At 40.6% G+C, this 27,764-nt stretch overlaps 1 protein-coding gene across 4 annotated transcripts; it reads right to left on the bottom strand.

Moving 5' to 3' along the window:
• Nucleotides 1–14,104: 14,104 nt before the first annotated feature.
• LOC137011463 (uncharacterized) lies at nt 14,105–27,687 on the bottom strand. 4 transcript variants are annotated; one of them, XM_067374327.1, is made up of 4 exons: nt 27,223–27,687; nt 26,685–26,760; nt 21,499–22,754; nt 14,105–21,307 (listed from the first exon to the last, which is right to left on the bottom strand). In XM_067374327.1, the coding sequence occupies exon 4, from the start codon at nt 18,758–18,760 to the stop codon at nt 16,838–16,840; it is 1,923 nt and encodes a 640-aa protein (XP_067230428.1). In that variant the 5' UTR covers nt 18,761–21,307; nt 21,499–22,754; nt 26,685–26,760; nt 27,223–27,687; the 3' UTR covers nt 14,105–16,837. The 4 variants fall into 4 exon arrangements, with proteins under 4 accessions (XP_067230428.1, XP_067230427.1, XP_067230430.1 ...); XM_067374326.1 differs by having other exon boundaries at nt 14,105–21,792; nt 21,932–22,754; XM_067374329.1 differs by having other exon boundaries at nt 14,105–22,754; nt 27,223–27,417; nt 27,538–27,687.
• Between the last annotated feature and the right edge of the window lie 77 nt (nt 27,688–27,764).

The following is a 27,764-nucleotide window of genomic DNA, read 5'->3' as shown; positions in this document are numbered from 1 at the left end:
GTATTTTTAGTCCAGTGCCTGTATATAAATTTAGTATTGAAAAAGTTCAGAGGCTGTCATATATGTTAATCAACTTACTTTGTTGTGTATTTTCAATATGAAAACTAACTTTTATATTGATGGATTAATTGCATTTTGAAAAAAAGTGTGTGATGGATTTATTACATTTTGGGGAAAAAATAATCCGTTTTTATAATAAACCTTTAATAATCAAAATCTAGATTTGAATTTTTAATGTTTTTCTTACCAAAAGATGCTATGTGAAATTTTTAAAATAGAAAATAGTGGTTTTCATCTTGCCAATTTCTTTTACTCAAATTAATCAAAATGGATTTATTGTGTTTTGGAACCAAACTCATATATATATATATATATATATATATATATATATATATATATATATATATATATATATATATATATATATAATGTGTGTGTGTTCGTCAGATTACATTAAACAAGTTGACCCAGACCTGATGAGCATCAGCTCTGCTTATTTGTGACCCATCGCACTGCTCTTGGTAGATTGTGTTGGTCATTATGTAAATTATTTGACTGTGTCTGTGTTCTTTAATTTGCATGTCAGTATTAGATCATGTGCAAAACTTGCCACTGCCATCGACGCATTTGTGGAATTGCGCTCACCAATGTTCCCTCTAATTTTTTTTTCTCGCTGAGCAAAACTTTTCTCTGTTGAGCACACAATTTGGTCACCTGAGCAAAAACATTCTTTATATCAGACCTGTACCATGAGCGTAAACACACACACACACACACACACAAAATGGTTTTATCATGCAACTGTAACATTTAACTTTAATGTGCCGTTTCTATCTTATTTGACCCTTGATGTAACTTGGTGATTTATTAAATAATATGTTTGAAAACAAGCAGTTCAGTCACTAAATTAAGCACATTTTAGGTTACTTGAGATTTTTTCACATTGCTGTATTAACTATACCAGTCTTTACCAAGAAATTCTATTAAAAAATAATTTCTGTCCTCCTGCAGGACAGTTCAATTCTTTATAATAATATTATATGAACAATTACAATGATGGTTTGGGACAACCATAATGTGTTTTTGTACAGTCAATTATTAGCAACAGACAGTGTTAAACTATCAAAATTACATGTTTATTGCTTATGAATTTCCCAGATTTTATATACCAGGAGGTTAAGATCTTTCGTGGCAAGAAGCCCTAAACAATCCCCTTGTGAGATAAATTTTTTATTAGGCTTACATTATAATATAATAAAATATCTCGTATTGATGCATTTAGTCCGCAAACATTACAGTATTCTTATCGCGACTGATTTGGCTCAGGGCCAGCCAGCTCACACGCGCTCAATCGTTCTCTTTCTATGAAACCTGTAAACCGCATTCACCGGTTCTAACTCTATAGCGACAGTAACTCTATAGCAGTTGTCCAGAGCACTGCAATTATTTCTCATTTAAACTATTACAATCATTTTCATGTCTGTTCTCTGCGCGGCAATTATTTCTTCTGCGCGGACGCGGCTTCAGAAGTGCACGACCGCGCACGCATGCAGCTTAGAGGAAACATTGGCGCTCACGCTAATTTGCCCCATTTAGTAAATCTGGACATTTATCTAAATCTTAGTATAAACAGAACTTTATTGTCCACGGGTGTGGACGCTAATATAGTTATGATTATTGTAAGGATTGAGTCAACAGAGTGAAGATCCATCTGCAGCTTTTATTGAAGTCAAGTTCACTGACAAAATAGCAGCAAGGATGAGCCAGTGGCAGAAACAGTGACAGGCAGTGATCTGGGTAGGCAGCAAACAATCAGAGTTCCAAGGCAGGCAGAGATCAGGGCAGGCAGCAAACATACACAATCCAGGAACAGGCAAGGGTCAAGACAGGCAGCAGAGAATCAGAAATGAGAAACAGTCCAAGGTCAAACACAAGAATCCAGAATCCAGGGGAAATGCTCAAAAATGCCAGACAGGGCATAACAACACTTCGCATGGAGGTGTGGGTGCAAGTGTCTCTTATGTGTGAGTGAGTGAGTGAGTGAGTGTATAATGAGTAACAGGTGCAGGGTGATCAGTCCAAGGTATGAGGGTAGATGGGAAATGGAGTCCAAATGATGTGTGTAGTCCAGGATAGAGTGCCCTCTGGTGGCAATGGCGGACACTCTCATTGGTCATCGTGACAATTATAGATAGTTATCTTTATATTGTTCTTTGTGTCAACGGGCCTTTACTTTCAATATCATATGCTACTATTAATATGTTTGAGATTAATATGTTACTAAAAAGTGTTAACAGCAGTAGCAATGCATACAGGATCAGAGAAAGGTTCATGATTTGCATGTCCCTACTGATAAGGCTTTAACATGTTAATATGACATACATAGCATATACAGTGATGATCAGGGGTGCTAATGGCATAATTGGCATCACTCAGATTACTTTCAACAAAAGATCTGGAAAACCTTGCCTGCATAGGTGAACCAGGTGCAGGAAGAAGGGGCCTATACATTATCACCTGCGCTGAACACTTCCCTTGCCATAGTGAACAGTCGTTTTTGACTGGCTTTCAGTGAGATAAGCCTTAGCTAACTCCAACGCCTTGAAAAGATTTTCTTGAAAATTACTCATGTAGGCCTAATAGCCTGCAAACTGTATGAACAAAATGAGTTTGGTGGGGCTAAAACCCAACAACTCTTGAACTGAAGTTTAGAGTCAGCCGAGTTGCTATGACCCACTTTTATAGGTCAACTATTGAAAGCATGCTTACTTTTTCCATGCTTGTCTGGTTCGGACATACAACCGCTTAGGACAAAACTAGGATGGAAAGAGTAGTACACAGAGCATCAAAAATTATAGGCTGTAGTCTACCTTCACTTTCTTCACTTTTCTCCACCAGAATAATAAGAAAAAAACATCATAGCGGACCACTCTCACCCTGCTCACCATCTCTTTAATCTCCTACCATCAGGAAGAAGATATAGGAGTATTAAGACTTCCACATCACGTTTCAGAGACAGTACTTACCCTCTGGCTATCAGATATCTGAACTTGCACTGAGTGCTAGCAGCACTTTATTAACTGTATGTATTGAGAGTTGAATTTATGTTTGAGAGTTGTACCAAGACAAATTCCCATCAACTGTGTTGACATGGCAATACATTTATTGAATTGAATTGAACTGTTTCTCTTATAGCAAACATCAGAAACAGCACTCTTTACTGGTCTCAGTTCAGTGCAACTAACTCTTTTGTTACTTTCTCTAATAGCTTAGAGGTGTAATTTGACCCTTGGTCACCACTAGACTGAACTGAACTTAACTTTATCAGCTCACAGACCACAGCGTGCGTTTGAACTGAGCCCAGCAAAACAAATTCAGGGTAGTGAGTGTTATATGACTGTGGCAAGCAGGACGGGGCAGAGGGCCGTGAGAACCACGCACCATACCGGTCTCTTATCTTTCATGGAGGAGCTTCGGAAGGAGGAGCAACGACAGTGAAGGATGAGAGCAGACCAGGCCTGTATATGTTAAAACAGTCACCAGTTCCTGCCTCCTCCTTCCCTGAACAATAGGGGGATTGTGGTGCTGAGGAGGTCAGGCAGCACGAAGGAGCGGAGACCACCAGTGGCTGCCAGAGGCAGTGGTGCTGGAGTGATGGAAGACCTGGTGGGATGGAGAGCTCACAACTGTGCTCCTAGGCAGAGGAGGGATGGCTGCCATCCGAGAGGGAGCGGAGGAGTCAGCGCATTTTGCCAGGAGGCTGGAGCCTGCTGCTGTCCACCATGTTCAGGGAGGAGCAGGGTACGGGGGACTCGCTACCGAATGCCCTCAACCGGAGGAGCCATCGCAGTCCCCCTGGAGGCAGAGGAGCATTGAGGCGTCCACCAAAGGATGTCCAGTACAATCGCATTTCACCGTGAAAAAGACTCTTTCAGCTGGTTGAGGACTGAGTGGCAGTGTGTCTGGGAACCTCTGTCTCTACTCATGCTTCCGTCTCCTTTTCTCTCTCCTTTCCTTTTATCTCACCAGTCTCGTATCTCTCACGGAGGAGTTCGGGAAGCATAAAAGGAGGTGCGATGACAGTGAAGGATCCATCCATACTTGCAGTCACCAATACACACTCACCTAATTACTTTCTTAACCAGAAATACAGGGGGAGTACTCTGGGTTCGGGCCAAAATACCGAGCTCGGAGCCCTCTCCTCGGACAGCATGCCAAATACGCATACTATTTTTATCTGATTATTTGTAACTCATGAATTAGTGATTGCACTGATCCTGTCTCTCAACATCAAAACCGTTTTGAACATGTAATTTTGGAAAGGGCTACTCATTATAAATGGAACAAATGTTCTTGGGTCAGTCTGTACTCACAAGGCATCACTCCCACGCATAGCATGCATGAAGGTACACCCTTTGGTTTACTACCAGAGATTTTCTAACCCCTGCAACTCAAAGTGCCCTGCCTGGTATGATACAGTAAAAAAATACATGCTTACATTTGTGTCTTTTCAAACCTGATGAAACCTGCTTAAGTTTTCATTAGCGTGTGTAATGAGCATGCATGTGTGTTATTGTTGACTGTGTGAAGCAGACTGCGTAGCAGCCACACCACTGAATATTCCAGGCTGGTAAAATAGTTTGGAGATGATTTGGTGTGGGGTTAAAAGATGATGCACTCAATGCATATACATGTGGCAGGCGAAACAGGCTGGAGTTATGTTGCACCAGGCAGGGCGAACCGTGCAGAGCTCAATTCCTCTGTCACTTTGCAATTGCACCTGGTCAGAGCACACAGAAAATCCAACAACAAATAGCAGCAACTGGCCTTTAGGTAGCGCGAGTCCCACTTATACAATCTGCATGTTTTGTTTTAACCGACCACGTATGGATTATGTATTGTGGCTTGCTGTTTTGATTTTTACTAGATTTTTTGAGTTTTACTGAAACTTCTATCATCTTGCCATCTCCAGCCGTCTTTGATGACAAGACCCTGAAGTCATTGTTCTGGATCTGGTTTAATTATCACCACCCTGTAGACCTCCCAGACACTTCTGGACTGAACTGGAGGTATGCCATCATCTGGTGTCTGGTGAGTGTCTACCCCCGGTCCAGAACACAGCTGGACCCAGAGCTCATTTCACCACCCTCAACCACGTAGAAATCATGTGAACCCCCTGCAGATGGAGTGCTACCAACACATCAGCCAGAAGCCGAGGAGAAGAGGACAGCACCGACCCTCGCCCTGGAAGAGGAGCCCCAAAGTGAGTCTGACCAGGGGTGCAAGCCCAAGACACTGGTGGCTGAGGGTATACTGGTGGAAATAGAGACTGAGGACTGGCTGATGGACTTCAATGCAGAGGTGTTATCTCCCACCCTATCCCACCAGGTATTATCTGTCTGTTCTGGATCATTGCTGTTTAAAGAGACTGTATCATTAACAGATATGGACTGTAATCTGTCTGTTTGTTCTGAATCATTGCTGTTTCAAGACAGCATTGAGACTGTTTCATTAACCTGTTAGGAATTGGAATTACCATCATTGATCTTGTCAATCTTACCTCTGTCACCATCACTGCAAAAGCTCAGCCAGTCCTCCAGCCCCTCCTCTGCTAGATGCCTGCAGCCTTTCGCAATCCCCAGTTATACCTTGCTGTGATGCAGAGCCTCAGGCCATGCAACCACTAGCCTTGCCAGAGCAAGAGAATCCTGTGGCCTCTGTTCCCTTCCCTCTAACTCCGCCTGTTGACCTGTCTGTATCGCCTTGGCTCCTCCCACCCTCGGCTCCACCAGAGACCCTCAAACTTTCATCTTTACCGGGTTCCCTCCTCCCACCGGCTCTCCCTTGGTTAGTAGTCGCCCTACTTCCACCACAGACTCGCAAGCCTCCTGCTGTGCTCAGTCTCTCCACCCCTACGGCTACAGCGGGTTCCTCCTTCTCTTCGGCTCCGCCTCTGTCCTCCGTTAGACTGGCTCCACCTTAGCCATCGGGTACTATGGCTCTGCCTCAGATGCTCGTCACTGCAGCATTGCCTGGGTCTCCTGATGTCTTTCAGCTCCATCGGCTCTCCGTCTGTGCCAGTGGATCCTTCGGCCTCGTCTTGGTTGTTCTCCAATTGTTGTCAGACACTGTTACACCTTGGCTCCTCCCTCCCTTCACTGTGCCATGAGCTGTCTGAGTCGGCTGCATCGTGCAACTTCATTCATTGTCGCCAAGGGATTGTCGTCTTCCCACCACCATTCTGTCGCCATCCCTTCGCCACTCCCTTGTCCACCTCCAAAACCCCCATCGTCCCTCCCTCTTGTTATCATCTGTTACGGCATGAAGTTGCACCTTCCTGGCCTGACCATGACCTTTGAAAATAACGTTATTTTTATCATTGAACCATTCATTCAAAAGATTCGTTCAAAAACTCTGGATGAAACAAGTCTTCATTCATTAAATTTAAAAGATTTTTTACATAATGAATTCATTTAAATGAATATTTTTTAATAACATTTTTTAACACATTTATAACATTTGAAACATAGGCTCATTTATAATATTAAATAGAACATTTTGTCAGAACCTCAAGTACATTACATGCTTTTAGTTGTCTAATGTTTTGTTTTCAGAATTGTGGGAGAACCGTGATCTCTATAAAAAAAAAAAAAAAAAAAAAAAAAAATCCAGATTATCCAGATTTATAAATTTAGATTAAAAGAAAATATATCTGGCATCTAACTTATACTAGATGTGTGAAATTCTAAAGACTAGGATGTAAAATCTTACAGACTAGGAAGTTTTTATGTACATTAACAAAGATTTGGGACAATCAAAAATGCATTGTAATATGCAGGATTCTGAAATGTTTTCTTATTTTAAAGAGATGGCACTCCTCATCCAGTATGCAAAGTTCTGCAAACCACTTTAGGTATATCTCTATAGCATTCTCAACTGCCATTACAGCAGTGTATGAGAAATGTACATCTTCAATATTAAATATTTCACTCAAACATTTTAAACACGTAACGCATAAATAATATAAATACATTGTATAAATGTATGCATTGTAATGCAGTGGACATGGTATCTGGTAAATTTTACATGGACTATGATACATAACTTCAGATGTAGCTCCATTATACTCCGATGTGACATTTATAGTTCTTGAAGAAATGAGGGGTATTGCTGTGACCTTCACCAGCTAATCTGCCGACAACTTAGAAATATAACCCCCCCCCCCCCCCCCCCCCCCCCCACATCAAAAACAAAAGCTAAATCTAAACTCTATTTGAATTATTAATGATATTGGTAGAAACGCTGCTGCAGTCTGGAGAGCAGAAATATCCATGAAACATATTTCTGCCTCCATAATGCAACAAAAGCTGCTGTTACTCTATGGTCCCAATTGAATTACATGTAAAAAGGATATTTGTATTGTTTTGTAAAACATGTTACAAAACAATACAAATTGTTTTGTAACAATATATATGGTCATTATGTGCACCTTTTTAAATTCTCATGATGAATCTCATAATCGTTCCTGCCTCCTTGAAAAGTTTTTTTTTTACTTTGCAACATAAGGAGATTGAGCTATTTTTACCTTATTGACTGCTGCAATAAATAGCAATGCGCGTAAATGCTACTCAGAAGAAGCTCCTGGAAGAATTCAAGGAGGCTTACGTCTATGAGAGTGACCTTCATAAATATTTTTTTCTGGCTGTAGTGAGAATCCATATATTTATTTTCCAAAGCAAACAGTTTACATTATATTTCAATATGTGAAGAGGACTGTGAACAATAGTGACGCTTTTGCTTGGGCACAGATTACATGTTCATATACATTCATTTAAACTATTTAAATGTATTTGAGGTTTTACTTGTACTTCCAGAATTTTCAAATCATTGATTCGCAACTTACAAATGGAAGTCTAAAGTCTAAAATTGTTGCAGAAGCAGGGACACTTATTATAATCATGCATATTACCAGCTTGCTTGCATGTACCCAGGACAACACTACGAACCTGACTGACAAGATAGAGAATTTTTTTACTTACTTTTTTGTTAAAGGGGTTCTATTTTGCCACATTAAGTACGTTCATAATCTTGTTTAGGGGTCTACTACTTCATTTAATGTTGAAAAAACTCAATGTTTCTTTTAATTTACATTGCTGCAGCACTTGTTTTCAGCCTCTGTCTAAACACTGTTTTAGTTTTTATTTCTTTAAAACCCACCTTCCTAAAAGTGCAGTTTGCGCTGATTGGTCAGCCAGCTTCAATCTGTTGTTATCGCTCTACTGCTTAGAGCATGTGTTGGAAATGTAATGCCCCTTACCGTGTGCTGTATCAGTTTGAACCTAAGTCTGATAATGACAGTCACCTTCGAAAACATGACTTTGTGCAGAACATTACACAGAGGTAATTCTTTATTTCATTGGTTCCCAATTTTGGTCCTGGAGTACCCCCAGCACTTCTGATGTCTCACTTATCTAAAACACATATTTGATGTCTTGTGCTGTGTTCAAAACCACCCCCTATACCCTCATTCACTATTCCCTACATTCCTCCACTTATATAGTCCACATTAAGGAGTGAATGAATTCGGACACTGAGTGTGCCGAAAGAGCTGCCAATTTTGCAAAGTTTGTGCTTGCTGTTTAATAATCATTTGAAACATAGCAAACTGGCAGCTCCAGTAACAATAAAAATGTATGTTGAACTCTGCCTTGTAAATTAGCATGTACAAACCTTAATTAAACAATTTAATGATCAATTAAAAAGGAACTTATACCTGTATGATAATATGCTGGATGATTGATTCAGCTGTGGGTGCCATCTCCTGGCGAGACACAAGAACTCTCAAAGTGCATTATGGGTATTCTCTAGCCGTTGAGCGTGCATCGGTTGTACACTCGTTATTGCGGCACATTGAGGGATTGAATGAGTGCACTCAATATTGTCCACTATGGATTCAGACACCACTACAAATGGCTGTCCCTTGAAATGGTGCTTTAAGGGTATAGGGGGCGATTTCGAACACAGCCTTGGAGTTTTTACTAATGAGCTAAGTTGAATCAGGTGTGTTTGATTAGGGAGCCGTCTAACATGTAGAGTTCAGAAAGCAGTCAGTAGAAAAATGGTGAGAGCACAATAAAAGATTTTGGTTGAATACTGCTGATGAATAGTGTTAAAAATACATTTTAACCACTGTTTTCTAATTCTACTGCTTTAGGTAGGCCAAAAAAAGGGGGGTTGGATTTGGGGTGGAAAAAACAGTGTCTCTTGGACATGGTGACAACACACTAACACAACTTAACAAGGCTTCACTCCCTTTTTTTGCAGGAATTATTTAAATAGGAATATTGTGAGGAATATTTCAGGAAGAAAACGCAAGACTACAATTCAGGCATTTCAGGGAGTTTAGAAACAGTGCTTATAGAGAATAATTTCCTTTGGAATGGACTTTGTGCTTTGTAACTTTGGAGGTCTTTTTCATGCACAAACAGCAACATTACACACTAAAGAATGTTGAAAAAGTAATGTTGTAGTTTCACAATGTTTTGGTTGAAAGCACCATTAAGCTGTTATGCATGTGTCAGGTTACTTGGTCCTTAGTCTCAGCCTCAGATGTCACCCCCACACTGTAATGAATCATCGGTCATGTCATTTTCATTAAAAAAAATTAAGGTGATAATTTAAAATAGTGGGTTTGTTTTATTACTAAAATTGGGGTTCAGTGTTTTATAGAAAATATTGAGAACATTTCACTAATGAAACCAAGAAATACATTTTCCTAATTTTTTTAAGGGAACTTGGAAATCTTTAAGGAAAGATGGCTACCTATTTATTTGAAGAGAATTGGCTAAATTATGTGGTTTTATTTAGAGACCTCATTGTTAGTTCTCAGCATGCTTTGCATATGGCTGGAAATGGAAAGTAAATATTGAAATTGAAGTGTTATTTTATGTGTTTTTGAGTGAAAAGAAATATCTGTTGATGTTTAATGTTCAGTTATGTTTGACATTAGAAAGAGTTTCTGTAATGTTGAAGGTTTTATCATTACCATTGTGGAGAAGAGTAGAGCTCATGGTTAGGTTGTGGATAACTGCTTGTATTAATACTTTGAAGCATGTTGCTTTGTTCAAAGAGCAATAACTTTGCTATTGTCAGTGCAGTAACAGGTTTGTTCTTACTTGTGCTGTGTTACTAAAATACAGTCTTTTAATTGTACAACATAACTCAAAGTCAAATATAAACAGGTAATTTCCATTCACTCTAAATTACAGACTTTTGAGAGTCAACTTAAAATAAAGGACATTTCACTAAAACTATTAAATTAATTGTGTCATAGACTAAATAATTTAAGAGATTTTACATGATTTATTCAGGTAGATTCCATTAAAGAATCAAACCTTAAAAAACTACTCAAAAATATCATGTGTAATATTACCTTTTTTTTTTTTAAGTAAATAGCTCATACAATTTTTTTACAGTGCACAGACAGTGCATAAGGCTTACAAAATGGGAAACAACTCTTTAAAACTGCATCTCTTTGCATTTGGTTTGGCGAAGAGTATACATCCACAGTTTTTATATTGTAAAATACCATATCAGGCAAAGTCTTTTCTTGCTGCTGAACTTGCAACATTTATCAAAGCATTTGTTCATGAATATAGAATTTATTTACAAGTGTAAAATTGCGGTCCAATGCCTGGATCTATTCTGGTGTTCCCTGTGTTGTTCATCTGGTATTAAGACTGTAGAAGTGAGGAATCAACACAGTCATCATTGATTATACAAACTCGGACAGGCGGATGAGTTCCCCGAGTGGAGCAGGGTGAATTATCTGAAACTGAATGCAATGGAGAAGGAGATGGTCATTGATTTCCATAGGGAAAGTTCTACCATCAAAGCATTAGATGTCAGCAGTCAGGAAACAGAGATGGTGCAAGAATATAAATATCTGGGAACCACCATCGATCAAAACTCACCTTCAAACCAAATAGTAAGAAGACTTCCCAAATGCCAATAGTTTCTCTACTTTATTCAAAAATGTTGGTCAAGTCAAGTCAAGTCAAATTTATTTATATAGCGCTTTTACAATTGGTAATTGTTTCAAAGCAGCTTTACATATTAGAAGCACAGAAAAAAAGGGAAGTGGTTAAAACTGTACAAACAAGCGTGGTAATATGTAACATATACAAGATGGTGCTACATTAAGCCAATGTCGGCTGACTTCCAGGGGTGGAAAAAACCCCCTAGGAGAAAAACCCAGCGTGCTAGCACTGGGAAAAAAGTCCTAGGAGGGAAAAAACCCCTTGGAAGATATATATATGTAAATGTATATGGAGATCAAAATCTGAATTGTACATTTTTATTATAGAGATTAAAAATCGATTATATATAAATATATGCAAGCGGATACGGGGATCCTGGGCTACGTTGTAGTCAGGTCCAGACGCAGGTTCTCCATCTGACCTGGATACGGCCTGGATCCAGCACCCGGCAAACCTCAGGATAAGCAGAGAGACAGATATTAGCGTAGATGCCATTCTTGTTCTGATGTACAGGTATATCTATTGTTATAGGAAATGTTCTCGGTTCCGGCCGACCTAATTATTGCAGCGTAACAATCCTTTAACGGATTTGAAAAATGTTAATGTATTGATAATGTGTTATGTGTATGCAAGAGCAAAGAGATGTGTTTTTAGTCTAGATTTAAACTGACAGAGTGTGTCTGCTTCCCGAACAATGCTAGGAAGATTGTTCCAGAGTTTAGGTGCTAAATAGGAAAATGATCTGCCGCCTTCAGTTGATTTTGATATTCTGGGTATTATCAACTGGCCTAAATTCTGAGATCGCAATAAACGTGAAGGACTATAATGCATTAAGAGCTCACTTAGGTACCGGGGAGCTAAACCATTTGGTTCATCAATCAGTCCTAAAAGCCTTCTAGTGTTTCATCAAATCAGTCCTTAACTTTAACCTAACAGCTATGTTTAGTGGAATGAGCAATTCTAACATCAACACTCTCCACAAGATTATAGGAGCAGTAAAATAACTGGTTCAGACCAGGAAGGCCATTTACAATATGTGAGTGGCAAGGATATTTCCTCTGAGGAGGCAAGGGAGGCAGTGCCTCCTCAAAAAACTGGATGAGAGAGTATAAATAATACAAAAATAAAACAATGCAAATATTACAAAAAAAAAAGATATTAAAAGGTGTAAAAGTCACTAATTTTTTTAAAGAAACACTGGCCAACAGTGATACCCGCAGGTGAAGTTACAGTGGGAAGTCCGCGTTTCTCGTGCCTGCCTCCCTTTATCACATAGAAATAAAGCAGAATCCCTAAAGCGTGCGGTGGGTTTAGTGTGGGGTAACTGAGAATGAATGGGGGAAAGTCACGTGAGAGGAGGCAGTGCCTCCATCGCACTATGATTGGATATGATCGGTCATGGTTGAACATGATTGGTTCGTGATATATATATAAATCCCGCCTCTTGTTTTTGTTCACGTTCTAGTCGAATCAGCCTGAATGAAGACAATGATAGCGGTACTGGGAAGACTAATTAAGTAGTAAGTAATCAACTGTCACTTAGATATTACCGCTTTTTGTCAGGTCAAAATCAAATGGTCTGAAAACATGATCACTCCGGGGGTTTTTAGGGAACAATCAATGTGGTGAAATTAAAGGTACATCTTCATGTCTGTGACCACTGACCAGTGTGTACAAGCTTGATGACTGCTGAAATAAATTGACTATTAAAAAGAAAAGCTGAATACTAGTATTAGTATTAATATTTTTATTAATAAAAAATGTAAAAATGCGTAAAAACACTAACTTGACGAAATTTATACTTGGTTTTAGTAAATAGAACATTACATAGTGTAAAAATAAAAAAAATAGAATTGTATTTGGTCTCTCTTTTTATGTAATGTTTATTTAACCAGAAAAATTGTGTAACAGAGACATAAATTTGATATAAAAAAAAATGGAGAATTTTGCCTCCTCATTTTAAAACACCACCACACACCACTGGTGACTGGTTACTAAAGAACTTGAATAGCACAAGACACTATATGCACAATGCACATCTTACATTGATGGTACAGTCTCCAAGGCTGTAGATAATTGAGCACGCATTGATCATTTAAAAAAAAAAAAAAAAAAAAAAGTCAATATAGTGTTGTTACGAACTTTTAAAGGTCTAGGGTAGAACGCAACATTTAGTTTTTTAACAGTGCTGTAATGGAGCGGGCAGCAGAAGAGACCAGGCACACAAAAGCAAGTACAATCAATTTGTTTATTGTTGGTACATCAAGCCAAAGCCACTAATCAGTGTGAATGCGCTATAATACAATGCATTTGTATTGAAGAATGGATAAAGAAATTTACAATTAACTAATAGGGAAAAGGAACTAGGGTGGCGCCAAATTAAAGAAAAGAATAAAACAAAACAATTCATAAACTAAATTCTCAAACCCTCTAAACTTGCTAACCAAAGAAAAATGTGAAAAGAAAAACCGAGATCTTCGGCGCATCCGACGCCATAACTATCCCTACTCTTTAATAAAAACCAAAATACAAGAAGGGCGCTCACCTCTTACCTGGTGTTTCTAACACTTGATAACTGCGGGCAATATGTATGTCGCGCGACCTGCTTACCTGTTCACTGTTTCCCCAGAAGGTAATCAGTTACTCTTAACATTTTAACATTATACAAAGACATACAAAGTATGACGGGCTCTAACTAAAACGCCTGACACACACACAAACTGCACTGCTGAACTAGACACGCCGGGAGACTTTTAAACTTCCAGGGCGGCACTTGATTGGCTGCAGAGACGACACCGTAATGAAGAGTGACAGTCACCTACTCCAATCAGCGAGGACCTGCGAGCAAGACAGCACAAGCCAGAGAACAGGGGGCAGAAACAAGAAAGAAACATTCCCAAAACACACACACAGCACGTAACACTCCCGCCCACAAAAACAAACTATATGAAATTACATATATTTGTTAAAACAAATGGAAAGTAGCACAATTATGCTCTAGAGAGGGCATCAGCGAACACGTTCTCCGCACCTCTCTTGTGCTTTATTACCAAATCAGAGACCAACGCATTAAGCGTTGATTCTGATTGTACATACGCGACAAAAACACTAGAGGGTTATGATCTGTAAATACAGTAACTGGACAGTTAGACCCAACATACACGTCGAAATACTGAAGGGCCATAAGCAGTGCCAACGTCTCTTTCTCGATCATCAAATAATTAATGTGATGTTTATTAAACTTACGCGAGAAATAGCAGACGGGATGATCAATTCCATCCGCATCCTCCTGCAACAGCACGGCTCCTGCACCAACCGCGCTGGCATCCACCTCCAATTTAAACTCAGAATCAAGTTTAGGAGCCATCAAAACAGGAGTGCTACACAAAAGAGATTTAATCGACGTAAACGCATGCTGACATTCGTCAGACCACCGAAACTGACAGGATGGACTAGGGAGTGACGTTAAAGGTTGCGCAATGATGGAAAAGTTCTTACAGAAGCTGCGATAATAGCCAGCCATTTCTAAGAACCTGCGGAGTTCTCGTCGAGTAGCTGGAGTTGGAAATTCATCTATGGCTGTTACTTTCGCTTCTAACGGGCGCACTTGACCTTGACCGACTTTTTTACCAAGATAAGTAATGGTTGCTTGAGCAAACTCACACTTGGCCAAATTCAAGGTCAGAGAAGCTTTAGCAAGACGCTCAAATACAGTCCGTAACAGTGATACACGTTCTGACCAGTCAGTAGAATACACCACTAGATCTTCCAAATAAGCACTACAATTTGGCACCCCGGAAAGCACGATATTGATGAGTCGTTGAAAAGTAGCGGGAGCGTTGTGCATCCCGAAAGCCATAACAGAATATTGTAAGAAACTGTCAGGAGTCAAGGAAGCTGAGATATCAGAAGCACGAGAGGTAAGGGGCACTTGCCAGTATCCCTTTAATAGATCTAATTTACTGACATAACGAGCAGAACCAAGATTATCCACGCAATCTTCCATGCGCGGCAGGGGAAAACAGTCTGGAATGGTAACTGCATTTACCTTCCGATAGTCAGTACAGAATTGAGCGGTACCATCACTCTTCGGGACTAATAGGCACGGTGAACTCCAAGGACTACAACTAAACTTAGCAAGTCCATGCCTCAACAAGTACTCAACCTCATCTCGCATGACAGCTCTCTTTGTGGCATTCACACGGTACGCATGCTGCTTTAACGGAGTGGCATCACCTACATTAATATCATGCTGCAGAACTGTAGTGCGAGAAGGAACGTCATTAAACAGAGAAGGGAAATCGTTAATCAGATGCATAATATCACTTCGTTGTTCTTCAGATAGATGTTTTAAGTGAGATGGTAGTTCGCTTAATACCTCAGAATTCTTAAGTCTAGCACATTGTTGATATGCATGACGGGACCCTATACCATCATCCTCAGCATCAGCATCACAAGCGGCAGTCACTCCACCACAGGCTATAGCTACAGGAGCTGGACCATGAGCTGGAACATCAGCAACAGCAGAAACTTCAGTTTGGGGAGATTCTCTACTGTGATATGTTTTTAACATGTTCACATGACACACACGAGACTTTCTCTTTCTGTCGGGAGTAAAAAACCACATAATCGGTGTCACTCAACTTCTTTGACACTTGGTAAGGACCTGAGAAATGTGCAGATAAAGCAGAACCAACAACAGGGAGTAACACCAACACCTGATCTCCTTCTTGAAAACAGTGCTGAACAGATTTATGATCAAACTGACGTTTCATCTTTTCCTGAGCAACAGTCAATGAATCTCTCGCCATAGAACAAACTTTATGCAACCGCTCACGGAATTTACTGACGTAATCCAAAACATTCGTTTTTGGGCTGGAATCAAGAGACAGAATATTTTCTTTGAGCATTTTTAAAGGACCTCGGACAGTATGTCCGAACACGAGCTCAGCGGGACTAAAACCAAGGCTTTCCTGCACAGCCTCTCTAGCCGCAAACAAAACCAACGGTACCCCCTCGTCCCAATCCTTACCTGTATCCATGCAGTACTTTCTGAGCATCGCTTTCAGCGTTTGATGGAAGCGTTCGAGAGCCCCTTGAGTCTCTGGGTGATAGGCGCTTGCAACTCTATGAGAAATATTCAAGGTAGTCAAAACTTGTGAAAAAAGTTTAGAAAGAAAGTTAGTACCTTGATCGCTTTGCACGACCTTCGGTAAGCCAAACGTAGAAAAGAATTTCACAAGCGCTTTAATGATTACCGGAGCTGTGATTTTTCTCAATGGAATCGCCTCAGGAAAACGCGTAGCACTACACATGATTGTTAACAGAAATTGATTACCGTTTTTAGTTTTAGGTAGAGGTCCTACGCAATCAACGATTACGTGCTCAAACGGTTCTCCTACCACTGGAATAGGGACGAGCGGCGCAGGGGGAATTACCTGATTCGGTTTGCCAGTAACCTGACAAGTGTGACAAGTGCGGCAGAAATGAGCGACATCAGTTTTTAGGTGAGGCCAAAAGAAATGCCTCAGAATTTGATTATATGTTTTCTTAATGCCCAAATGTCCTGATAAATCATGATCATGAGCTAAGGATAAAACTTGCTGTCGATAACATGAGGGAATCACGACTTGATACACCACATTCCATTCCGCATCATCCTTATCAGAACACCACTTACGCATCAATAAGCCATTTTCAACGAAATAAGCAGACTTTCTCTGTTGTTCTTCCTCCAAAGGAACAACCGTAGAGAAACATTTTCGCAAAGTCAAGTCAGCTGTTTGAGCAGAAATAATTTAACGCGTCACGTGCAACTTCAAACAGCGCGAACTGATAGGAGAGGATTCTTCAACAGTCTTACCTACCACTGGTGGTAAAACGTCATCGGCAAGTATAGGTGCAATAAAAGAGGAGGACAAGTCAAAAACATCTTTCTTGCGAGCCTGGGCTCGCGTAACGGCGCAAGCCGGAAAAATTTCAGGATACATCTCGGACACCTCATCGGCCTGATCTAACACAGGGTTATCAAAAACCTCCAACACGGGAAAAACCTTCCCACCAGCTAGATCATTGCCGAGGATAAATTGTACCCCTTTCACAGGCAAACATTCACAAACTCCTACTTTTACAAAACCTGTACACAGCTCAGACTGCAAATGCACCTGATGTAACGGCACTTTAAGGAGACCTATCTCTATGCCCTGTACCAACACATTACTGCCACAAAAGGTCTGTTCAGAGAACGGCAGCACACCTGCAACCACAAAGGAATGAGTAGTACCAGTGTCACGGAGCATTTTAATTCTTACCTGTTCTGTAGACTTACCCGTAATAGAAATGAACCCTTCTGTCAAGAACGGTTCATAACTAGAATCTGGCCTACCATCACGCTCAACATTTGCAACATCAACAGCCTTTACAAAACCAACGCTCTTGGTCACAGAGCCCTGCTGCTTTCGTTTCAGCACAGAACAGTCAGCAATTAAATGACCAGACTTATGACAATAAAAGCATTCTCGATCTTCTTTTGACTTCGGAGCACCTGCTTTCGGTCGTGACTGGTTAATCAGAGGAACGGACGTGGGTTTATCAGAACAGACGGTGGTAAATACGTTCTTATGTGTCAGTGCGAATTCATCTGCCAAAACAGACGCTTGAGATAAAGATGTCACCTTTTGTTCATTTAAATAAACAATGACCCGTTCGGGAATACAGTTCTTAAATTCTTCTAAAAGAATAAGTTCTCGTAGCGTCTTAAAATCTGTAACTTTACTCGACACGCACCACTTGTCAAATAAAACACCTTTCTCTCTGGCGAATTCAACGAACGTTTGACAGGAATTTTTCTTGTCGCCTCTAAACCGCTGCCTATAAGCTTCTGGTACTAACTCATAAGCGCGCAAGATTGCAGCTTTCATTATGTCGTAATTTAAACTATCTTCTAAAGATAGAGTTGCACATACCTCCTGTGCCTTACCAGTTAATTTGCACTGCAACAGTAAAGGCCACACTTCCCTAGACCAATTTAGTGCGGACGCGATCCGCTCAAACACACCAAAATATGAGTCAACTTCTGCTTCTCGAAATTGCGGTACGAGAGAGATATGCTTACTCACTTCAAAGGTGGTTACTGCTAACCCAGCCCCTGACGGAGCGCCAGCAGCCTGCACCGGTGGAACAACTGGGGCAGGTGAAATTTTAGCTGCGTTCAGCTCCAGTTCACGCAGTTTAACCTGCTTTTCCGACTCAATTTCTAACCTGCGAACTTCAAGTTTAACTTCGCGTAACTTCATCTCAGCCCGACGACTCTCTGCCCATTCCTGCGCTTCCATTTGGACACGCGCCAAGCAAACTTTCAGCTGGGCATCACCTCCAGACCCAACAGAGATCGGAGAAAAAGGTTCAAAGGGCGGCAGAACAGCCTTGGTCTCAGACCCCTCCACCTCAGCTGTTCCACCCTGCTCCTCATCACCAGACACATTTGAGTGAACGTCGCTGCTGAGAGAATCTTCGTCTGCTCCAGCAGGCAAAACCAAAACACCCAGTTCCACCAACCTTTGTACGATAATGCTCTTAATATCTCTCTTAAGCTGTTGCTTCGTAACCGCAATTTTAAAATGAGCAGCGATGCATAGCAAATCATCTTTTCGGCACTTGTTAAGCTGCTCAACAGACGGCGTTTTAACGAAATTATCTAAATCAAAATCGGCCATTGCCATGCCGAAACAAACCCGGTTAACCAGTCACGCCCTACAAACAAATTACAAAAGAGCCATGGCCATTCTACTTCCCACTCCAGCAATATTTAATATCAAGGGAAATATTGATCCCGGACGAGCCCCCCTTAAATGTTACGAACTTTTAAAGGTCTAGGGTAGAACGCAAATATTTAGTTTTTTAACATTGCTGTAATGGAGCGGGCAGCAGAAGAGACCAGGCACACAAAAGCAAGTACAATCAATTTGTTTACTGTTGGTACATCAAGCCGAAGCCACTAATCAGTGTGAGTGCGCTATAATACAATGCATTTATATTGAAGAATGGATAAAGAAATTTACAATTAACTAATGGGGAAAAGGAACTAGGGTGGCGCCAAATTAAAGAAAAGAATAAAACAAAACAATTCATAAACTAAATTCTCAAACCCTCTAAACTTGCTAACCAAAGAAAACTGTGAAAAGAAAAACCGAGATCTTCGGCGCATCCGACGCCATAACTATCCCTACTCTTTAATAAAAACCAAAATACAAGAAGGGCGCTCACCTCTTACCTGGTGTTTCTAACACTTGATAACTGCGGGCAATATGTATGTCGCGCGACCTGCTTACCTGTTCACTGTTTCCCCAGAAGGTAATCAGTTACTCTTAACATTTTAACATTATACAAAGTCAAGTGTTGGACTCACACGCCAAAGGAACAAAGACATACAAAGTATGTCGGGCTCTAACTAAAACGCCTGACACACACACACACAAACTGCACTGCTGAACAAGACACGCCGGGAGACTTTTAAACTTCCAGGGCGGCACTTGATTGGCTGCAGAGACGACACCGTAATGAAGAGTGACAGTCACCTACTCCAATCAGCGAGGACCTGCGAGCAAGACAGCACAAGCCAGAGAACAGGGGGCAGAAACAAGAAAGAAACATTCCCAAAACACACACAGCACGTAACAAGTGTTTTGTTTGTATCACAGACTGGCAAAGCTGCATTTGACAGCTTGTGAAAGCCACAGTTGTATTAAAAATTAAGTCTAATAGATCCTCCCTTTAAAATGAAACTGATACTGTTGTTTATAATGCCAAGGCAGTTTAACTGTTTGTGATGTCTGATCTCCTCCATAGAACTTACAAATACAGCATTCTGTGCAGAATTCATATGGATCCGATATGTTTTGTAGTCTATGGCAACACAAGCATATGATCCACTCTGTGGCCACGAGAAATACTTCCTATTCTAGCACCCAAACGTAAAGCAAGGATATAGGATTGAAACGTTAAAGTGACCTGGCTTTTGTTGAAATGAGCAAGAAGAACAAAGAGCATGGATATAGTGTATTTAATATATGAAAACTACTAATACATAGGTTATACGTCTAAATACAGAACATACAAATATATACAAAAGGGAATGTAGAGACAGGAAAGGAAGGATGGTCAAAGAATGACAAATTTCGACAGTTAACCCTTTTTGAGAGCCAGCACAGAAATCAGTTCAAACAAATTTCAGAGAAATTATAATACTTGCTTATGGTTCAAGTCGGTGTGCAGCAGAGTTTCAATGCGCCTGGCTTGGTTGGTCCTTTCCGAGAGGGTTTCTCCGGCGGGGTTTTCAAACGAGGTTTAACTGACGAGTAAGATGACAGAGAAGAAAGAAAAGAGAGAGAGTCCAAGGAGATGGTCGTCCCGGAAGGAGAGCGCATGATGGCAGCACTGTCGCCTGAGGCAGTTCAGGGGCAGTCGAGAGACAATCGGGAGACAATGTCGTTGTTTTTATGGAAACCCAAGCTAACACACCTCATGAATTGTAGCGGCCAATAGATGCGCAGCACTATTTGGCGGGCAAAGTTTCTTGTTTGGTCTCCTAGCTGAATTTATGACTATCAGCTCAGATTTCGAGATGGAGTACTTCACAGTATCATTAAACACATAGAAAAATGCATTTGTCAGCTATGTGACATATCTAAGTGAATAGCTCAAGTCCGGAGCTTTACGGAGAGATCAAACTTGATAAATAAGAAAGGCATATAAAAGAAGTTATGGTTTACAGACAAAATTCCATCATTAAAATGCACACTAGCACAAATACACTCATTTAAAAACTAGGAAACATGCATACGCTCGAAATACATGATGGGTATTGTAACACGGTTCGTAAATGTGGTAAGGAGGCAGGAACCCTAACATTCAACAAAACTTTAATTCAAAATAAACAAAGAACAAAACGAAAGTAATGCCGGCAGACCCTCGCGGACATCTGCCGGCCACACTAACATAATAAAACATAACATAAAGTCCAGGCCTGGTCCTCTCTCGTCCTTCACTGACGTCGCTCCTCCTTTTATGCCTCCTCCGTGAGAGACTCGAGGCCAGCATGCCTCGCAGGTGATGCTCATTATCACTCGCGTCACCAGCCTCGCGCCGTTCCCTCACGGCTCTCGCCCGCCCTGCTCGTCACATACCCCAATCGCCCCTCGCAGGCCGGGGGGTACTCCCGAGACTGCGCTCTACTCCCCCCCCGGGGCCTGTCTCGGCGGCCGCAGCACCTGGGGTTAAGGACAGACGAGACGAGAGAAAGGAGACGGAAGCAAGGGGAGCGACAGAACGAGAGAGGGGAGAGAGGTAAAAGAGGAAATAAAAAAAAATTCTTAGTCCGGTTTCCAGACACACTGCCGCTCGGTCCTCAGCCTGCCAAGAGGCTCTTCCTCACGGTGCCATGCGGTGGCACTGGACGCACATTGGACGGCCCGATCCTCGACCGCCTCCTGGCGGCCAGCGATGGCTCCTCCGGCTGAGGGCAGCCGGCAGCTCCTCCCCCATTCCCTGCTCCTCCCCTTTATGGCGGACGGCAGGAGGCTCCGGCCCACGGCGGCGACTCCTCCGCTCCCTCTTGGACGGCAGCCACCCCAAGTCGTCCGAGGGGCACGGCCTCGAGCTCTACGTTCCACCTGTCACTAGGCTCCAGCACCACCGCCTCAGGCAGCCTCTCGCGGTCTCTAAAGTGTAGAATGATGTCATCTGAATTTCTGATCTGTATTGGTGATAGACAGGGACTGAAAATTTAGCATATATTTTCTAAATGTGAATTTTGTCATTGTTTTTGGATCACACTAGATAACGTTAAAGGATTAGTCCATTTTCAAATAACATTTTCCTGATAATTTACTCACCCCCATCTCATCCAAGATGTTCATGTCTTTCTTTGGTCAGTCGAAAAGAAATTAAGGTTTTTGATGAAAACATTCCAGGATTATTCTCCAGTTTCGGCACCAGTTTCGTTTTTTTCCACTTCGGGTGTACGCACTCAGAAAAAGCGCATGTCATAATGACATGAATGAAATGTTTAACCGGCAAGGCTTTGAAGCACATGCAAATAATGAACTTTTGTGATTGTGAATAAGTGCAGAGTCCCATAAGTGTAACTCTACTGATGCTTAACGTGATGCAAATGTATGTCAAGTTCTACAGTATTGGGACGGAGGTGCCAGAACTGCAACTGATAGAATAAGCACTGTAAAAATCAAGCTGTTATTTAATTTGCTCTTGGGGGCCCCCTGGAGCAGCTGCTTAGTACGCTTATAGGGCTGGGCAGGGATCTGCTTGTATCATGTGAATGAGTAAGGAGCTGGAGCATTCTGTGCTTTGTACACAGCAGATCGCCGCTCTGAGGCAGGGAGCTGCACGTTTGAGAGTGGAGGCCATGCAGGACCTATGCCGACATGAGAACCCTTAACTGTAGTCACCGCAGCTCCACCATGGATGGGGCCTTCAGAGGCTGCATTCCAAGGTAGGAAATGCATTAAAGCACATCCAAATCTTATGTGAGCTTCATTTCCTGTCTCTTGAGATACCTTCATCTGATCGATTTTTGAAGGCAGCATAGATGTACCTTTGCTGCCTTTGATATCCCATAGTATCTGAACAGCCAATCAGAATGATCAGATGGCCCGACGGGCCGACGAGCTCCAACGCCGATTCAACATGTCAAATCAGCTGAAAAAAAGCAGACGAGGACCAACTTCAGCCGACGGTGCGGAACACACTGAGAAAATTTAGTCGGCCAACGAAGAAAAAGTGCCCGACGGCCATCCGTCGGCTTGGTGTGTTCCTGCCTTTACTCATCCCCAAGCCATCCTATGCAAATATGTCTTTCTTCTTTCTGATGAACATAATTGCACAAACCCATCATAAATATGTATTCCACATGGCTCTGGAGTGTTAATAAAGGCCTTCTGAAGTGAAACGATTGTGTAAAAAAAAAAATTCCATATTTAACTAATTATGAAGTCAAATATCGAGCAACCACCAGACCACCTTCCGTATACAGGTTACGAAGAAGTGTAAACTGGTGTCACGTCAGTTAAGCTTTTTCCGTAAGTTGAATGGGGAAGGCGCATGACGTAGCGTAAGCTTTGTGAACTGCAAGAGTTTTACACTTTCTGCGTATGTTGAATACGGAAGACGGTCTGACGGAAACTTGATATTTGACTTTATAACTTATTTAAATATGAAATTTTTTTTTTACACAAACTAATCGATTTGCTTCAGAAGGCCTTTTTTAACTCTGGAGCCATGTGGAGCACATATTTATGATGGATGGATGTGGATTGAAGCTTTTTCTTTAGCTCATACTCATTGAACCCTATCACTGCCATTAACCCGGATGCGTCAGGATATTTATTAATATTTCTTCGATTATGTTCATCAGGAACAAGAAAGTCATATACACCTATAGCTTGAGGGTAAGTAAAGCTTGGGCTTATTTTCATATGAAAGTGAACTAATCCTTTAAGGCCTGTAGTTGGCACAATCGGGGTGTGTTTCCTGAAGAAAAATATGGTTTCAACTTCGGTCGTAACCATCATTTCACCTTATGGCACATGCTAGATAGTGCCATGGACTACATAAACAAAGCCAAAATGCCACAGCTGATGCAATAATAGAGGCTGACCAATACCTAAAAGAGACTAACATACCATAGCAAAAACTAAATTACAAAAATACAAATATCACGTAAATAAAATAAAAATCAAGCAAACAAACAAAACAATATTATACAAGATTTTTTTAAATTAACATAAAAATTTAAAAAATCTTACTAAATAAGTCCTTAAAGGGATAGTTCACCCAAGCTTTTTTTATGAAGTTAGTTCACTTAAAGGGATTAAAGGGATCACCCAAAAATGAAAATTTTATGTTTATCTGCTTACCCCCAGGGCATCCAAGATGTAGATGACTTTTTTTCTTCAGTCGAACTCAAATTATGATTTTTAACTGCAACCGCTGCCGTCTGTCAGTCAAATAATAGCAGTGATTGAGAACTTGAACAATAAGAGTCGAAAAAACTTCCATAGACAAATCCAAATTAAACCCTGCGGCACGTGACGGCACATTGATGTCCTAAGACACGAAACGATCGGTTTGTGCGAGAAACCGAACAGTATTTATATCATTTTTTACCTCTAATTACCTCTTCCGGCTAGTGAGGTCTGATCGCGCTCTGACAACGGAAGTGATGTCTCGCGCTCATTGAAGTATATGGGCGAGACATCACTTCCGTCTTCAGAACGCGTTTTTTGACTTCACTAACAGGAAGCTGAATGAAGTTGGACATAGTGGTGTATTAGAGGTAAAAATTATATAAATAATGTTGGGTTTCTCGCACAAACCGATCGTTTCGTGTCTTAGGACATTAATGTGTCGTCACGAGCCGCAGGTTTTAATTTGGACTTGTCTAAGCAAGTTTTATTTACTGTTATAGTTGAAGTTCCCATCTACTGCTATTATTTGACTGACAGACGGCAAAGGTTGCAGTTAAAAATCATAATTTGCGTTTGACTGAAGAAAAAAGTCACCTACATCTTGGATGCACTGGGGGTAAGCAGATAAACATCAAATTTTCATTTTTGGGTGATCCCTTTAATCCCTTTAAGTGAACTAACTTCATAAAAAAAGCTTTCTACTTGCATTAAAACCAGGACAATCCAATAGAATATGTTTAATAGAAAGGGGAATCTTGCAGAACATGCATAAGGTTGGGTCTTTACCTTTAAGCAAAAATGCATGAGTATTTGTATTGTATTTGTATCTATTATTTATAAAGCACATTTCAATACAACCAGAGTTGTCCAAAGTGCTGTACATAGAAATTGGGAAAAAATACAAAGCACAGCTAATATAAAACATACAAAGCATAACACACATACACACCTAGGAATCAATCAACCGATACATTAAAAGCCCTATTAAATAGGTGAGCTTTTAGCAATGATTTAAATATAGAAATTGTCTGGGCAGACCTAATAGAATAAGGCAGTGAGTTCCATAATTTTGGAGCAGCTACTGAGAAGGCCCGATCTCCTCTCTGTTTTAGATTAGATCTCCGGACTGTTAAAAGAAGCTGATCAGAAGATCTCAGGGGCCTAACGGAAGAATAGCGGTTTACTATGGTCTCCAAATACTTTGATGCCAGTCCATTCAAGGATTTAAAAACAAACAATAAAAGTTTATATTCAATTCGAAGATGTACAGGCAACCATTTAAGGGAGAATAAAATTGGAGTAATATGGTCATGCTTTCGAGTGCCTGTTAACAATCTCGCTGCTGAATTTTAACCAACTGTAGGCGCGACAGATCCTTCTGGCTAACCCCTATGAAAAGAGAATTACAATAGTCTAAGCGTGAAAACACAAGAGCATGGATAACTAATTCTAAATCTTTAAAAGTAAGAAAAGGCTTCATCTTTGCAACAAGTCTCAAGTTGAAAAAACTGGATTTGACCACAGAGTTAACTTGTTTATCAAATTTAAATTCTGGGTCAAATAGTACTCCTATGTATTTCACCACTGGTTTACTATGAGTCAGTCTTGTATGACCTATACGACATCTTGTAAAGACCACTTGATCAAATCTGGTTTTAGGTGAGATTAAAAGTCTGTTTGAGATCTGTTTGAAGATTTCATGTAATTATTTATTGAAGATATCTGAGGGAGGAATTTGACATTCATTTACTTCCTGATTAAAAGCTTATTTTGCAGCTGCATCAGCTCACACATTTCATAAAAGTCCAACATGGCCTGGAACCCAGCAGAAGATAATACTGAAGAACTAATTCTATAGATGAAGTTGGAATCTGTAAAAATTGTAGAAAATCATTTTGTTATGCATTTTCATCATATTCCAAAGCTAAAGGCAAAGCACATGCTTCAGCCGTGAAAATTGAGCACTGTTCTGGAATATGGATTCCATAATGTTGATGTCCAGTCACCATTGCTGTAGTTACACTGCTTTCCACCTTCGAACCGTCTGTAATAGGTAAGTGAAAAGGGAATTGACTTCTTATGTCCAAATACTGCCGTCTATACAATTGGATGAGTCAGCAAATAGTAGATACACTGATAAGGCATTACATTATGACCACAGACAGGTTAAGTGAATAACACTGATTCTCTTCATCATGGCACCTGATAGTGGGTGGGATATATTAGGCAGCAAGTGAACATTTTGTCCTCAAAGTTGATGTGTTAGAAGCAGGAAAAATGAGCAAGCGTAAAGGTTTGAGTGAGTTTGACAAGGGCCAAATTGTGATGGACGACTGGGTCAGAGCATCTCCAAAACTGCAACTCTTGTGGGGTACTACAGCACACCTTCAGGGGTCTAGTGAAATCCATGCCTCAACGGGTCAGGGCTGTTTTGGCAGCAAAAGGGGGACCAACACAATATTAGGAAGGTGGTCATAATGTTATGCCTGATCAGTGTATAATAATATAATAGGCAGACAAGGTCTCAATGGAAATGCAGAGAACAGTCCACTGACAGGCTTTCTTCAGCCTTCCCCAAGATTTGTGTCAACCTGGTTGCCACTGGCTAAAATGGGAAACAAATATAAATGAGCCATGATTAGATGACAAGCGATCAAATTACCTGCTCTTTGGAGATTAGTCGGTTTAGCTCTGTCTGTAATTCTGATAGCCTGAGCTGTCCTTTCGAAGTCATCTGGCTTCATTACATGGAACACTCATTAGCAATTTAGATTTAGTTCATAATATAAACTATAATATAATCTCAGACTTCATTGAATCATGTAAACTTTATAATATTTCTTATAGGGCCAGTTTCACAGACAGGGCTTAGGCTAAGCCAGGATTAAGCCTTATTTCAATTAGGGTATTTAAGTAGCTTTTATTAACATACCCTAGAAAAAAACATTACTTGTGTGCATCTTGAGACAAAACAATGGCAGTGACATATTTTAAGATCTGTCAGTGCAAGTTTCTTTCAGATAAAACAGCTCAAACATGCATTTTAGTCTAGGACTAGCTTAAGTCTTGTCTGTGAAACCAGTTTTCATAGCTAACTAGCCTTATCGCTAGCTGTTAATAGTCTGGCTTTGGTGGCCAACTAGCTGTCAAAATAATGTTATAATGACCAAATATAACCAGAAACAACTATTCAGACTTACATGTGAAAGGTAATTCCCCGAGAGCTGGTTTGGATTTTGCAACGGTTTGTAAAACCTCAAAATAGCCAGGCAAGTTGCCCGGAGCAATATGGCGGCGCCGTTGATGTACGATCCAGCGGCCAATGGGGCGTCTATGCATTTGTTATGTCTATGGGGAAAACCCTCAGAGCTGCACGAGGCTTTATTTCTCCATACCTACATTATAAAGGTGTTTAAAAACGTTCACTTACACATATTTTACAAACGGAATATATCAGATAGCTCATGATATAGTAAAAAAGAAATTTAAAAAGGAAAAACGAAAAGTATCAACACCTCATCTAACACAGAACTTGTTATTCTCTGCACTATGCCTCACATGACTGCAGCGTATTCATAGAAATGTAAAATATGAATAAAAGGGAGTACTAACACGACATTTTGGAGATATAATAATAATAATAATAAATGATAGCTTATACATCATTCTTCGGGGTGTACACAACCCCCGGAAGCTGGCAATGGGCTCTCCTATGCCCTCTGTAGTCTGGAGGTGGAACTGT

Source organism: Chanodichthys erythropterus, chromosome 21 (genome assembly GCF_024489055.1).
Source record: "Chanodichthys erythropterus isolate Z2021 chromosome 21, ASM2448905v1, whole genome shotgun sequence".
Lineage (NCBI taxonomy): Eukaryota > Metazoa > Chordata > Actinopteri > Cypriniformes > Xenocyprididae > Chanodichthys > Chanodichthys erythropterus.
Note: the sequence above shows the minus strand (reverse complement) of the source record. Positions and strands in the feature narration are given on the sequence as shown.

Coding starts and splice junctions, on each gene's coding strand:
- LOC137011463 (XM_067374325.1), bottom strand. CDS start 18,760: ATGGCAATGGCCGATTTTGATTTAGATAATTTCGTTAAAACGCCGTCT.